This window comes from Zeus faber, assembly GCF_960531495.2.
Source record: "Zeus faber genome assembly, chromosome: 8".
Taxonomy (NCBI): Eukaryota; Metazoa; Chordata; class Actinopteri; order Zeiformes; family Zeidae; genus Zeus; species Zeus faber.
In genome coordinates this window covers 1,766,725-1,782,833 of record NC_137195.1, presented here as the reverse complement: position 1 = coordinate 1,782,833, position 16,109 = coordinate 1,766,725, and the positions used below count along the sequence as shown (strand labels likewise).

The window sequence follows — 16,109 nt, the reverse complement described above, 5'->3', positions numbered from 1 at the left end:
GTAGGATTTGTAGGGATAGAAGGGTCAGTAGGGTTAGTAGAGTTAGAAGGATTAGTAGGGATAGTAGGGTCAGTAGAGTTAGTAGGGTTAGTAGGGTCAGTAGAGTTAGTAGGATTAGTAGGGATAGTAGGGTCAGTAGGGTTAGTAGGATTAGTAGGGATAGTAGGGTCAGTAGGGTTAGTAGGATTTGTAGGGATAGTAGGGTCAGTAGGGTTAGTAGGGTTAGGGTGTTGGGAGACGACGGCACCGTGGGAAGCCTCTGACTGGTTCCGATCAGTTCTGACCGGGTCCCTGGCTCCCACTGGGACCAGTTCACAGAAATATGAAGCGATATTCCTGCAATGCGCCCATGTTTTTTATTTCTGTTCTCCACTCTGCTCCATCAAGTTCTGCCGGGATCAGTGATGTGCTTGTGGTCGTTATGGGATGTTTTAGACTCCTGGATGTCGGTGATGGACGTGTCTGAGTGATTTATTAAGTTATTTTATGAACGTTTAAAGTTTGACATTTCGCAGTCAACATGGGGCTTCATCCCTGGACGTTTCCTTCCAGTTTCCCTCAGAAGGTTTCCCCGCGGTGGAAGACGTACTCACACCTTTCACTGCAGTACGAGTACAAGTACCTGACGGACGGTTGCTCTTTATAAGTGAAAAGTCCCACATGGGTTTTTCTCCTGAAGTGAACACTTGATGGTAACTTGGAATCAGGAGCGTCACCTACAGGAAACCCGGTCGGGTCACAGGTCATCAAGTATCGCTTCAGGGTGCTAGATATTCACTTTTAATACTCTTATACTTTAAGTATATTTCAGAGCAAGTACTTCTATAGATTTACTCCCCTTTCAATTTCACTGGAGCCATTTTGTGTCTTCATTCAAACAAGCTGAAGTGTGGCGTGAGGGTTGTGAGTTCAGATCCCTGTTTCTGCTCAGTGAGATGCGAGAGGGTGTGGCGACCGACGGCCTCGAAAACACTGAAAACGCCTGAAAATGTCTGCGTGCGTGTGCAAAGCGGGAGTGCCGGATGAAACAACTGTACTTGGGGGAAAGAAGCAGATCCTTGCACTGGAACCCAAACCTTAATTTGCAGTGTAAGAATGTTTTTTTCTCACTGGAAGACTTTTAAATATTAAATGACAGGGTTCTTTCTAACCTGCTCTCACGTATTTTAATGAAATTAAATCATCCCATGTTTGACAGCCCTGCTTTTACCCTGGCACACCGTTCCATGTATTGTCTGTGGGAGTGTTCTATGGTGCCCTCCATGCTTGTGCTGTTTTGTTCTGTACAGTTTGGGGTGTTCTGCTTCCGCACTAAACCCTAAAACTCTCAAATAAAGTTTAAACACAGCCTGGTGTGCGTCTGCTGTGTGGTGTTCCTCAGCGTCGAGCCTCGCTCAGCATGTACAGCTTCATGGGAGGAGGACTGTTCTGCGCCATCATGGGGAACATCCTCTTGGTAGTCTCCACGGCGACTGACTACTGGATGCAGTACCGACTGTCCGGCAGCTTCGCTCACCAGGGGCTCTGGAGGTACTGCATGTCGGGCAAGTGCTACATGCAGACCGACAGCATCGGTGAGCCACTAATAAATAAATAACCCTGAGCTTCTCAATCTTGACGTAGAAGAAACAATATAGAGGATTTAGTTCCTGACATTCAGGGGCATGACCACGGAGATAATTGTGTACCCAGATTAAAAGCTTCTTGCAGTAGACGCTATGTACATACACATGCACCAGCTCTGAATCCTGCTGTGAGAGTAAAACTATCTGATACGTTTTGAACTATCTGATGCTAAAACTTTTGAGCATTTATTTTTCAACCCGTCCGATTTAGTCTGTCGACCTAATGCCTGCCTCCATACGTCTTCTAAGGATTTTAATATTGTTGTCGTCTTTGAATTGAGAGATGTTCAAGCCACGAAGCCCCCTTCAACCCTCCTTCTCTCCCTCAGCGTACTGGAACGCCACCAGAGCCTTCATGATCCTGTCGGCCATGTCGTGCTTCGCTGGTATCATCGCGGGGATCCTCTCCTTCGCACACTTCTCTGCCTTCGAGAGGTTCAATCGCTCCTTCGCCGCCGGGATCATGTTCTTCGTCTCAAGTGAGGAACAGCAGATCAAAACACATCAAAACACATCATACTGAGTCCATGGTGTTTAGTCTGCTGCTAATATTTGTCTGGGGTTTGACATATGCAAATCTCAGGCAAATGAGAGAACTCGCAGGTGAAAACACATTTGATAAATGTATTTACTCAGCTGAGGTCATTTTTAAACAAAGGACACTTATTTTCCTAATTCTCTCCCTTGCCCAGCTCTCTTTGTTTTGCTTGCAATGGCCATCTACACCGGTGTGACGGTGAACTTCCTGGGCAAGCGCTTTGGAGACTGGCGCTTCTCCTGGTCCTACATACTAGGCTGGGTGGCTCTGCTCATGACCTTCTTTGCTGGTAAGTGCTGGACTGTCAGCTGATTAAAACAGATGAAATATTAGAAATCCGTTTTAATGCCTGAGGTGGGAAGAATCCTCCAAAATGATGCTCACTAGAAAGTGGTTCTCCAATGAACAACTGGACTAATTGCAGGGATACACCAAAACACCATCTAAACATTTTCAAAAGACATCTAAAGACTTTCTTTCCATCCCAGTAGTGACACAGTGTTGGATTCAGCGGGACGGGGATCCACCGTCGCCTTTCCACCTGTCAGGTGTCACGTAACAAAACCAGGGTCTGATTTTTGATGATGCTATTAGTGCTCAGAGCTCAGAACTATTTCAGAGACATTAGACATTTCTTACAAACACTCTAACCTTGGAAAAAAGTAATTCATGCCCTGAATGTTGGTATCTACTAGAACTCTATTTCCTCATTACAACTTGTTGAAAATGGTGCAGCTGGACTATTATCTAAATGTAAAAAGTGACAAAAAACACATCCAACCCACTGGATTCCTGCCGAGTATAGGACCCTGTAATAGCATACTGCTGCCTTGCTTCTGCCTTTATAACTCCTTATGCCTCACCATCAGACCCTTCAGGTCCTCACCATACTGGCAGACCACTCAAGTTACCACACTGGTAGACCCCGTAGGACCTTGTCATACTGGTGGACCCCTCAGGTCCTCACCTCAGGACCTTACCATACTGGCAGACCCTTCAGGTCCTCACCATAATGCTAGACCCTTCAGGACCTTACTATACTGGCAAGCCACTCATGTTACCAAACTGGTAGATCCCTAGGGCCTATGTCCTTACCATACAGGTAGACCCCATAGGTCCTCACCATACTGGTGGACCCCTCATGTCCACACCTCAGGACCTTACCATATTGGTGGACCCCTCAGGTCATTATCATACTGGTAGACTCCTCAGGACCTGACTATACTAGTAGACCCTTCAGGTCCTCACAATACTAGTGGACCCCTCAGGTCCTCACCCCTGACCTGACCATACTGGTGGACCCTTCAGGTCCTCACCATACTGGTGGACCCCTCAGGTCCTCACCTTAGGACCTTACCATACTGGTGCACCCCTGATGTTCTTACTGTACTGGTAGATCCCCTAGGGCCTAGGTCCTTATCAAACTGGTACACCCCATTGGTTTTCACCATACTGGTGGACCCCTCAGGTCCTCACCTCAGGACCTTACCATACTGGTGGACCCCTCAGGTCATCACCATACTGGCAGACCCCTCAGGTCCTTACCATACTGGTGGACCCCTCAGGACCTTACTGTACTAGTAGACCACACAGGTCCGAACAAGGCCTCTTAGACATCCCGCAGTCCGGTCTGAAAATGTCCAGGGACAGAGCTTTGTTTGTAGCTGCACCAAAACTTTGGACTGGTCTATCAGATAACATTATATCTGTCCATTCAGTTAAAAAAATAAGCTTATAACAAACTTTTCCTCCCTCGCCTACAACTGTGATACACTTATTCCTCAGTGTTATATGTTTTTTGTGCCTATATTCTGTTTTAAATTGAAATTGGGCTCCACTTCAATTGTATTGACATGGGTATGATTGTGTGTGAGTTTAAATGTGCGTGTTGAAACAATTTATTTATCTCCTCCACTGTTGTTGTGGAGCACTTTGGTACAAACCTGATTGTATCTTTAAAGCTCTATATAAATAAACTTGAACTTGAGTTGCATTTAGCTGAGTACTTGTACTAGTTACTACCCAGCTCCGTTTACTGTGGAACATGTCTGAACTTGTGTTTTCTTGGCAGGGATATTCTACATGTGTGCCTATAGGATGCACGAGTGCAGACGGGTGGCGGGGCCGCGCTAAAGGGGAAAAGACGCAGAATCCTTGAGGCTGCGGAAAGCGATGATGCATCAAGTGAAAAACCAGTAGAAATGGAGAAAACCGTCGCTTATTTTGAAATAGGAATTTTTAACCACGTTAATAAAGACAAATGAAATAATCCAAGTGTATTTTGGCAAATGTAAAAAGCAATAAAAGCAATACAAAGTCAAAGTTTGGCCTCTGGACGTTACTTGAATTGTCAAACTAATTGTGGTTTGCTTTTGATAAAACATGATGTTGCCATTGGGAATTAGGAAGCAGAACATAACTTAGAAATAGATATAAGCAGAATGATCCCACCTTGGGCAAGAGATTTATTATCAGCTTTGTTATTAGAAATAGAAACTCTGAGCTAATTGGGGACAAGGCTCAAGATAAATATATTTGTTACGGGTTTAGCTTTTATGTTTTTTTACACTAATTGAAGAAAAACATTTATTTTTTCTGTGAGTTCTACTCTTAACTAGAACTTATTCTCTGCTGTGGACTTGTCCCCCCGTGAAGTCCAAACATCTTGAAAACCGAGTTCTTGCCGGTCATGCGGAAGGTGGAGGAGGAGAAGTAGAAGATGATGGGGTCCAGGCAGGTGTTGAAGGTGCTGAGCAGCAGGGCGTACTTCCTCCACGTGGGGCTCTCCCCCTCAGAGAAGCCCATTATGTGGGAGAGGTTGTAGGGCATGACGCAGACCAGGAACACCACCAGGGTGCCCAGGGCCATGCCTATGGCCTTCCTCTTCTTGTTCAGAGTGATCCTGGGGCGCGTGTATAGGATGAAGATGCAGCCCAGGTAGCAGACGATACACACCAGGAGTGGTACCAGGCAGAGCACCAGGAAAAACTCCAAACGCACCGGCAGGAGGATCGCTAGCTGCTCCTGTGTGAAGTTCTCGTAGCACACGGTGTGGTTCCTTCCGTTCTGGGAAGGGTGGAGCTGTACGATGATCACGATGCTGCAGTGACCCATGGACACCAGCCAGATGACGGCGGAGGCGGCCGCGGCGTAGGCCGGCTTGTGCAGCCTTCGGTAGGTGACGGGGTACGCCACGGCTATGTAGCGCACCACACTGACCGTCATCAGCAGCAGGGAGCTGGTGTAGATGGTGGAGAAGAAGGTGAAGCTGGAGATGGAACACAGGAAGTCGGGCAGATCCCAGCGCAGGCCGGCCACGGCCTCGTGCATCTTGAGGGGCAGGGTGAGCAGGAAGAGGAGGTCTGACACGGTGAGGTTGAGAAGCAGGATGTCGGTGGGACCGGGCTTGGCGTGGATCTTGGCGCTGAAGGCGTAGAGCGCCAGCAGGTTGGCGGGAAGCCCCAGCACGAATGATAATACGTAGACTGAGAGGATGATGTCACTCCGCACCATGGCGAAATGGAGGATCTAAGAGGAAGGAGGCGAAAGGTTAAGACGGGGCCACAGGGGTCACCTACACAGTCTCAGCAATCAACATCACGCTATTTCATTTCAACAACTCAAAGAGTCAAATCACTTTATATATTATATTACAACGTATATTTCTTCCCTATGGAGGGGGATTCAAGGTGGATTAGAGGAGAGGTAGAGTGGACTTCCTTGTCCCTCTACTCTGGGAGTAAATTTCCTGTTCTGAGATATCATCTTGAATTCAACATCAGTTCCTGAGCTGATTGTGTTTATATCGATGTAAAAACTGTATATTTGTCAAAATGTTGATGAATATTATAAAATAATAATCTTTTTGAAAAATGTACACACCTCATCAGACTGGACTGGGTTAACGGAATGCCCTTCTTGTCATTATGAAATATTATTTAATTTAGTTAGAGTAACCCGCATTACTTTAACCGCACTTTAAACGCTGGAACTACACCAGGTGCGTACAGGTGCGGGCAGTTATCTGGTTGTAGTTCCATCATCATCTGGCAGGTGCGCCATCAGGTTTTAAATGCACTTAGACTCCTCCACTGTCGCCGTTCTTTTTTGTGTCGAAGACGTGCGGAGCTGGAAAACCGTTTCCAACAAAGTTTACAAAGTTCATAATTTTATTTACAACTATTAAAACAGTTTTTTAAATTTACATTAAATAGAGAGTGTGTTGACACCGTGTGTTGTTCTTTCTGGTCAAAATCCGAGTGAAACCCCGGGAGTTTACCATGCTGGCTCCCTGCGGCTAATTAGCCACACCGATGCAAATTAATTAGCCTTGTTGAAGTACTGCTCTTTCCTTTCAAGTTTTTTTTTTAATATATAAAAACCAGTCGGAGTGCAAAGTGACTACATTTTCTAATGAAAGAAGCTCTGGGTGCTGCTGCTGATCATTCAGATGTTATGGAGTAAGGGTGTGTTCTGACTGTGATATACGGTATTTTGTCATTGAATGAATCCAGTAAGGGACATTGGGTGTAAATAAGTGTTATCTGATAGTGTCTGGTGTTGGTACTTCATGTTACTGCACTTACTTTATGCCGCTTTTGTGATGCGGCAGTGTTACTGTTTGTACTTTGAGAGTAGAACTACGATGGGAACTGCATCACCAACACGCCTTATATTGCTGCTGTTCACAGATTGGGTGTTTTTTTTGTTACTATTCTACTAAATGGATTCCTCTGATGGTGCGATTGAACTGTTCCATCCAACCGGAGTGCGTGGAGCCGCCCGTGGTGCTTCTTCCCTCTCCATCCAAGCCTGGATGCTGCCACGCCCTTGGATTGAGATAAGTGCATCCGGTAGGGTTACCGTGGTTACTGGTGTTACATGGCGTTCGTGTGTACACCAATTACACCGCCCCCACCATCTTTAGCTTTTTCATTTATAGAAATAAAACCCATTTAGTTCATTTTTGCATATCAGCGCTGACGTTAATCAAATAGAAACACTCATTTGTAAAATACAAATGAGTGTATCAATCAGACGCCACACGGACGCAGTAAAAGTGAAGGTGGCTGCTGAGAGCAGAGAAAGACAGCTCCAGACCACAGATTGGGTCCTGTCTCTCTGCAATCCCAATCTCCATGAGTAATTTGCGCCTGTGCACAACCGGGACACTCGGTCCCCCCAACCCCTGCTCTAACATGCGCTGTCATGAGTTGATGAACTGTCGGGAAAAATTCCTCACGTGGCATCCCTAGTTCACCACCACCGGGAGAGTAGAACTACAAACAACTACTTTGACTTTGATTTTCTCCTCCGGGGGCTCTGGTCCCCCATCCTGAAGACATGCACGTCAGGGTTAGACACTCCTGCCAATGCCCCTGAGCAAGGCATCAGTCCTGATCTGGAACCGCTCCCCGGGCGCGGGGAGCGAGAATGATATATATTCTTCAGAAGTAGGCGAGGGAGAGCTTTTTCCTCAAGAGGGGTTAGGGAACCAAATGACTATTACACACTCGACTTGATAAACACTTGCCCTGGCTCAGTCACAGGAGATCTAAGAGAAAAAGCAGAACTCCTAACTGAAAAAGAGGCAAACATAGAGAATCCAGAGGGACATGCATTGTACGATGTGTTACAAATGTACTCCAGGGCCAGAACCAGATAATGAGAAGGCGTTCTATAAAGACAAATGAATGCGGCAGGGTGTGTCTGACAAATCTCTATTGGGACAAACAACAATAGTGGGGTGGCATGCCAGCTGACTGGGCCTGAAAAAAGCTAGGCTACCCAGTTATCCCACACGTTTCACTGTTTCACACAAACAGACAGAAAAGCGCTGGAGGGAGAAGGTCCAACCATATTTTCCACGGCCATGATTGCAAATCTAGAAAGGTTTGATCCTCCAAAAGGCAGCAAAATTCTACTTTATGTAGACGAAACTTTGCTTTGCTCAAAAACGAAATCAGACTGTGAAACAGATACTGTAGCTCTGTTACAATTCCTAAATGAACAAGGGCATAAGGCCAGTAAAAAACAATTACAATTATGCAGAAGAGAGGTGCGATACTTGGGCTATATCAATCAGGAGGGGAGACAGCTCAATGACCGTAGAAAAAAGGCCATGGAAAAGAGTGATAATTTATACAGATAGTGCATTTGCCTTCTCTACCATTCATGTGTTTGCAGCCCAATGCAAAAAGAGGGGAACGGTAACGTCGACAGGAAAATCAATCCTCCACAAAAATCTTATACCATATTTTTTAGACGCCGTCCTCCCGCCTACACAAGTAGCTATTTGTAAATGTGCAGCACATATGAGAGGGACAGATGACCTAACAACAGGAAACCGCAAAGCTGATGAAGCAGCCAAAGCAGCAGCTCAACAGGTACTAACAGATGAAGTTTTTTTGGCCCAAAAACAGGAAATCGATCGTGACATATTGAGACAGATGCAACACAATGCCCCAGCAAAAGAAAAAGACAAATGGAAAAAATAGAAAGCATCTTTGGACGGGACCCTCCTGTGGAGATGAAAACAGGGCACGCTTATTATACGTAAATCTTTGTTTAGATATGCAGCAGTATTGAGCAATGGTGTAACACATGTCTCAGCAGGGAGGATGGCGGATATAAACAAAGTATTTATTACATATGGGTTTACAACCTATGCAAAACGATATTGTGCAAGCTGTGAAATATATGCAAGGAACAACCCACAGGGAAATTAAAAGTTGAGGCAACAAAAGTTCCAATTACCAAATTACCCATTTAAAAATTTAAATATGGACTATATCGAATAAACCCCCTGCCAAGGGAAGAAATATTGTCTGGTAATCATTTAATGTTTTCTCTCGATGGGTGGAGGTTTTTCCAACGGCTAAACCTGATGCTTTAACAGTAGCAAAAGTTCTTCTACGAGATATTATTCCAAGATATGGGATTCCTGAGAAATGATATAGCGACAACGGCAGTCATTTGATTAATGAGACGATACGTCACTTAACTAAGGCTTAAGGAATACAATGTAAAAATTACTGTTCCTACCATCCACAATCTGCAGGCCTAGTAGAGAGAACTAATGGAACAATTAAAAGTAAATTGCAAAAAATTATGGCAGAAGTAGGATTCACTTGGGGTGACTGCCTTTCATTAGTATCATTCAACATGAGAATGACAGCCAGCATCAGAGAGCTCTCACCATATCAAGAGTCATTGACAGCTACGCTAAAGAACACCCACAGCAGCAGGCGAGCCAATCAGAATCAGAATTCTCTTGATTGCCAAGTAAGTTTACACATACAAGGAATTTGTCTTGGTGTACAGTGCAAACATGAAACATAAATGTAAAACAATAAGTAAAATATTTAAGAATATGTAAAATAAGGCTACTTTGGGGTTTTTTCTAATAAAGCTGTACAGTTTGTGCAGGAATGTCAAAATGTTTAGTCTAAAAGTGAAACAGTCTGCAATGTTCACGGATAAGAGTCCAGAAGAACGAGGAATGTGTGTTAATGTAACGCATTGACAAACCCATTCAATTGAGGGCGTCCAAGACCGTGTCGTGTCTATGGGGGGGGGGCTAGGGTCCGTTTCAGTGGGGGGTCCCGGGCCTGGTTGGTTGAGGCCAGTTGTAGACGGGAAGAACCTGTTGTTGTGGCAAGAGGTTTTGTTCTTGTTGGAGCAGCCTCCTGCTCACACCAGAGGGGAGAGGTTCAAACAGCTTGTGTCCGGGGAGGGAGGGGTCAGCCACCATCTTACCTGCACGCCTCAGGGTCCTGGAGGCCTCAGGAACTCCAGGTAAGATGGTGGCTGACCCCTCTCTACCTCATTGTTTATTAGGAGACAGGGCATTCAGCAGAATAATTTTTCTAACAAGCAGAAAATAACATTTTCCCATGGGGATTAATAAAGTGTATGAAATAATAACTCTGCCAGCTGTTTTCTACTTTACAGTAAACGTGGCCATTGCCTTTTATTCTCAGACCAAGATCATGTTTAAACCCGACCTTCGCTATATGACTGAGCATACTGCTAAGTAATATGCATCTAATATTTAATAATGCAGCTAATAATCCAATCGTAGTTTAAATAGCACCAGGTGCATTAAGTGTGTGTACGTGTGTGTGTAGGCTAAAAATATTGACCTACCTTGGAGACAAATTGAAAATAATGCCCAATTTTGACTGTAATAAACTCCAGGTCTTGCGCCTTTCGCCAAACAGCAGATTACATATTTTCTATATCAAGTTGAAGTTGAGATGATACTACATGTATTCAACTGCCTACCAGACTCAATGATGAAGTGACTGTCATCGGTAACATTTTATATCGGACCGTAGCCGTTTGTTTAGTAAAAGCTCATATGCAAAATGACAGCGGACATTTGCCCCAATCTGACTCACGCCGGGCATTGTAAATAGACTGTAAACAAAGACTTTGACGAATTGAACAAGATTAATGAGTTTAGACTGCGTGAGGCCAGCAGCTTTTTTCTATTCAAATGACTGCTTACTCATCATGCCTTCAATGTCCCCAAAGCTCTCCTATTTCAAACGCTGGACTAAATAAATAATTGTAGATCATATATTACATATTATTATTATCGGGATCTCCAGATTGGACTGTGGTCGGCAGTGCTACCAATACCATAAGTCACTAGATAAACATGCAACACCTGTAACACAATAAAGAAAACATTCTATTTGCATCTGAACTTCTGGAGTCAACCAAGGTCAATCGTGGACCCTGTAATTCTACTTTTAGTCAATAAACACACCGTGGACATGGTATAAAATAATAACTAAATAATTATTTGTTTAAATTATATATACTGTTATGTTCATGACACCTCAGATGTTAAAAATGCGGGTGAAATAGATACGCCAGTACACGATGCTTTTCCTGGGTATTGAAAGGATCTGGATCATGAAAGCTTGTTTTAAGATTCTGATTTGAAAGGTTCTCTGTTATATGGGGATGGGATGCAAATTTTATTTCAAAGGGTTGAGCAATACACATTTAATTTGCACGTTTTCTCACACACTGAACAGGTACACTGATATTAAATATTTTCCAGATTCGCGTTTGTGATCACCACAATTACAACTGCACAACTGCTCTTTACAGCCCTGTAGAGGTGGGAAATCTTTGGTTGCCATGGCAACCAAAACATTTAAACACAACTTCATAGGTGAATATTAGCAAGGCAAACCGATCAGACTAATAGGCAGCTGCACTCCTCCGGCGTTTCAAATGTTTCCGTAGAAGCCATCGTCTGTGGCTTCATTTTCACACCTCAGAACAAAATAAATCTGGATCAGTCTGGCAACAAATGGAAAAAACACACATCACTCAATGTACAGGCTGAGATAAACATTCAGCCATGGGGCATTACCAACTATGGAAAAAGCCTCAAATGAATACAGCAAGTGAGAGAGGCTCGAGAAAGAATCAAAGAGTTTGTCAATCCATTGCTCGTGATATTCAGGTGTTTACGTTGGTTTCTGACGGATGTGGGACCGAGCAGATCAGAAGCTTTTCACTCCACGGTGAAATATTGTTGAAGAGAAAGGGGCTGCACAGCATCTGATTTATTACTGCAGATGAGTAAAATAAGCTAAGACCTTATAAATCCCCGGGGAGAAATTGAGGAAATTGCGGTCGCTCACTCCGTCGACTTACTCTGCTCCCTCTGATTTGTGTCTCGTCTCGGCATCGCTGTCATGAAAATATTATCGTAGATTACAGGATTTCTGTTGTTCCGGGTCTCCGTCATCAGGTTTCTGTTATCTCTTGCTTCTGGTGGAGGTCTTCTGTGGCGCATGCAAAGAGTGACATAAGAAGATTTAAATACATCTTATGTTTTTGGTTAAAAGTTACTCCCGTGAACAAGAGCAAGTTCTTTGTTGAGATTCTTTTGCATTTATACATACATGTGGTGTGGAAGTGGTGTGGTTTAAGCAGCCACACCTGCCTTGGGTCTAGGTAAGTGGGCCTGGGATCAGGGTGGCTATACGCCTGTTGCTCGTCAGAACAACAGGCGGGACCCCCATCCCCACACCGGAGGAGCCTCTGTCATGACCAGTTTCCATCAGCGGCAAGATGCAACGAGCCGGGGCTTGTTCCATCTTGCCGCTCTCTCCAAAAACCTGGTGTGTTTGCAACATCTCTGCCTGTGTCTGTGTCGGAGGGCCCTGAAAACACCACTCGGATGGCAGGTGGAACTGCCACACTGTATTTAAAATTTATATTTTCTTTTTCCTAGACCTAAATTAAGCATTATCCCTTGATAATGTGGTTTACATCTATATTTGGCCCCAAGTTTGTCACAAAATAAACCAATCCCTTAACTCTGAAGGTAAGGAATGGCTGTGTTCTCAAGAGATCCATTACATAGTAATCGATAAAATCATCAAATTGCTTAAAAATAGACAGTAAAGTTATTTTTGGTCCTTGTTCCCGAAGCGCTATCGGTATCAGCTAAGAGTTGACTGTGTGCGAAATGAAAGGGGAATACAACTTATTTACATTAAAGGGGCCTCAAATCGCTTGAGTTGTCATGTGGTTCATATACAAATTCCTCCACTTCTCTGTATCAGAGAACAGGGGGACAAGGCTGTTTGAGAGCCTGGGACGTAGGGCCACCTAGAGGCCCCGTAGAAAAATGACTGTGGGACTCTCAAGGGGGAGAGCAACTGTGATGTCATTTAGAAACCAACCTGTAGCTGGAATATTTTCTGTATAGAAACACAGCGCCCAGCAGCACACACACAGCACAGATTGTAGACAGTATTCCTGGAAGAGCTGCGTGGAGAAACAGTATTTAGAGGTAGAGTGTGAGCTCTGTTTGCACGACGATGCGCAAACGTTTGAAAAACCATGAGACCCACCTTTGTCGGGGCTGCTTGGGAGGGGAAGCAGTTGTTTGACGTCACGACCCAAGGAGTTCTCTGTGATGCAGGACACGTTCGGGGCTCCTCGCGGCAGACCCCGGATTTCCACGCAGATGGCGCCGTGATCCCTCACCGAGGAGGAGGAGGAGCAAGAGCAGGCGGAGGAGAAGGGAGACGCTGGTGTGTAATCTCCCTCGATGGCCCAGTGCACAGAGGCGTTGGGGTTGGCTTGGGCCTGGCACACGCAGCTCAAACATCCACCCTTCAGGCGGCAGGAGGATCCAGAGAGGATGACTGGAGCATCTGCAACGTGATGAATCAAATGCATTTTATGAATAGAGCACTGGTAAAAAAGGAAAAACAAACATGTTTGCCCCAAAGAGGGCAGAGCGCAGGAGTGAGAAGAGACACATATCACAAGCAGAACATGTACAACGTGCCTGCAGATGAGAGACGGCTGTATAAAGGTTGTAATACTACAAGGGTGCGAGAGAATAAAAGTGTGTTTTAAGACGACTTTTAAAAGATTCAACTGTTCAGCTGATCTGACATTTACAGAGAGAACTTCTGGAGCTTTGGAGTTTGCTTTTGAAAAACCGCCAAATTATTCACCAAACACCGTGGGAAGTTGTAATGCAGTAGGGATGCAGTAGTGGTCATTTAATATTTGTCAGAATGTGTAATTAGAAAAAAAAAGTCATGATCTCCTTTGCCCAATAGGAAGGGAGGAGTGGAGGCTCTGCCCCTTTTCTCCGAGAGCACCTCAGGGCTTAGTTTTTCATGAGAAACAATGAATTTGTTTTGTAATCATAATTAAAAAAAAGTTGTATTTACACTGAACGTCCAGATGCAGCCAGGCCGACCCCCCCGCTCCGACGCTGTTGTGAGCTGTGCATGAGAGGGAGGTGCCTCGGCCGATGTTGGAGAAGGACATTTTCGCGTCGGTTGAATTTGTTTGGCTGGTTTGGCCCGTCTGTCGGCGGAGCCACGAGTACATGTGCGGCCGCGGGTTTGAGTTCACAACACAGGCTGTGCTGATGTTTCCGCCTTCAACCACTCGGCCACCGTGCACAGCCAGCGTGACGGTTACAGGCCTATCTGTGAATGACGGAAAGGACATTGATCGCACACAGTTACTGCAAAGCTAACTCGGCTCCTGGTGCAGAGGCACCTCGACATAGTCGGTCGTTGTCCGTTATGTTTGCTGATGTGCTCATTTCAACTGAAAGACTTGCCTCAGTAGCTTTCACGTTTTTTAGCGATTTCATGTTTTTCTGTTACTCCCTGCAGCAACACACTGATTCCTCTCTCACCACGGTGGCACGGTGGCGCAGTGCATTGCACACATGGGGTTTCCTTCACCTCATGTCAGTAAGGACCCCCACCAAAAACATGCACCCATCATTGTCTGACCAGCAATGGACATTTATCACCTGGTCCCTGGGCGCGTCTAAGTATGCTGCCCACTGCTCCTGGCTGTGCCCCCGGAGGAAGGACAAGCCAGGATGGTTCAATGCAGAGGATCCATTTCACCAGCACCATCAAGCATGTGTGTGTGTGTGCAAGCATGTGTTGTAGTGTGGTGTGTTGCGGGACGAATAAAGACTGTTTCTTCTTCTTTCTTCACTATCCATTTTTGACAAATAACTTGTGAAACCTGATTTTTGGCATCCTTGAAGAGGAGCACACTAGGTTCCCTTTAACGTCAGCGGAAATATCAATGTGTTACTTTCACTGAAGTCATTGTGTGTCAGGCTGTTTGCATTTTCACTGAGGTAAAAGTGTCTGAGTACTTCTTCCACAACTGTTGTGAGGATGTGCTGAGTTTATCGGTCACCGGTTGCCATGGTGATGCTAAAGTGTGAGGTCCAATTTGAACCAGACCCCCGTTTTCAGTTTGGACAAAGGTAGGGGGTGAAATTGTCCGGAGGCGGCCTTCAATACTGGAGCCTTTCACTCACACAAGACGTGAGCGGTTCCTTCACTTCGTGTGGTGAAGGAACTGAACCGCGCGGTGCATGCCACTGTGCTGTTGTGGAGCTTGTAGGTTGCTGGTAAATGAAGGTTCTCTGTGTACAACCAGCGGCCGTTGACTTCCTTGATGAAAGCCACCGGCGAGTTCTCGGGGACACGACCAAGGTCCCAGTGAAGGGACGGGGGTGCGGACGGGCAGGAGTGTTGGATGCTGCAGTTTGCCTCCAATACATCCCCCTCCAGCACTTCCTCTGGCATGGAGAGGACCGGAGCTGTTTTCCCTGGAGATTTGAAGGACAGCAACAAACACAGTTAAACTCCAGCCATAATTAGTTATTATTCCACCAGGTCAACGGTTTTACCTCTGGCCTGGATAAGCAAGTCGTTGTTTATAAACTCCAATCAAATATGGCCCAAAAAGCCCCATGCCAGCTGGGCCACACAAGACGGTAACAACAATAATCCAGCAGCTTTACTGACATCTACCAGGTAAGAACTTATGATCTGCATACACATTAATCCAAGGTATGGAAACACCGAACATGTACAGTGACCGAGCCCACACCGCACACCGGACACGGTCCAACTGGTCCAACTCAACCCCAATCTGTACATTTTGTACAGATTGGGGTTGAGGAGGAACCCAATTGCGAGACCCACGGTTGAGGGAGTGTTGACAGGGTTTATTGAGAAGACACAAAATCCGGAACAAGCAACAGACAAGGGATCAGGACCTGGCAGGGAATCCAGGAGCAGGGACCAGGAGCAGGGACCAGGAGCAGGGGTGCCGGCGGAGAAATGGGAACTAGGGTCCAGGGTACACACAGGGAAACAGGCAGGGACGTGGACCAAGCAGCCACCCAGGCAGAGATACAGCACGAACCGACACGGACAGAGTGAATGAACCAGGTAAAATACAAGGGGAGTGACAAGGAAGGTGGAGAAAGGTGGTGTTATTACTGACTGGGGACAGTTGTGAAGTGACAGGGAAAAGAAATGACTTGAACCCAGACACAGACAGGGGGAGCTAGAGGCAGACAGGGGGAGCTAGAGGCAGAGAGGGGAACCTAGAGGCAGAGA

At 45.6% G+C, this 16,109-nt stretch overlaps 2 protein-coding genes across 2 annotated transcripts; one reads left to right on the top strand and one right to left on the bottom strand.

Moving 5' to 3' along the window:
- Positions 1 to 1,399: 1,399 nt before the first annotated feature.
- Positions 1,400 to 4,296, top strand: lim2.5 (lens intrinsic membrane protein 2.5; the record flags this gene model as incomplete). The annotated part of the gene is made up of 4 exons (XM_080006101.1): positions 1,400 to 1,574; positions 1,955 to 2,104; positions 2,318 to 2,452; positions 4,235 to 4,296. 4 exons carry the CDS (start codon positions 1,400 to 1,402, stop codon positions 4,294 to 4,296), a joined length of 522 nt encoding a protein of 173 aa, XP_079862227.1.
- Positions 4,297 to 4,773: 477 nt separating this feature from the next.
- LOC307234157 (free fatty acid receptor 2) lies at positions 4,774 to 5,676 on the bottom strand (the record flags this gene model as incomplete). The annotated part of the gene is made up of 1 exon (XM_080005760.1): positions 4,774 to 5,676. One exon carries the CDS (start codon positions 5,674 to 5,676, stop codon positions 4,774 to 4,776), a length of 903 nt encoding a protein of 300 aa, XP_079861886.1.
- Positions 5,677 to 16,109: the final 10,433 nt, after the last annotated feature.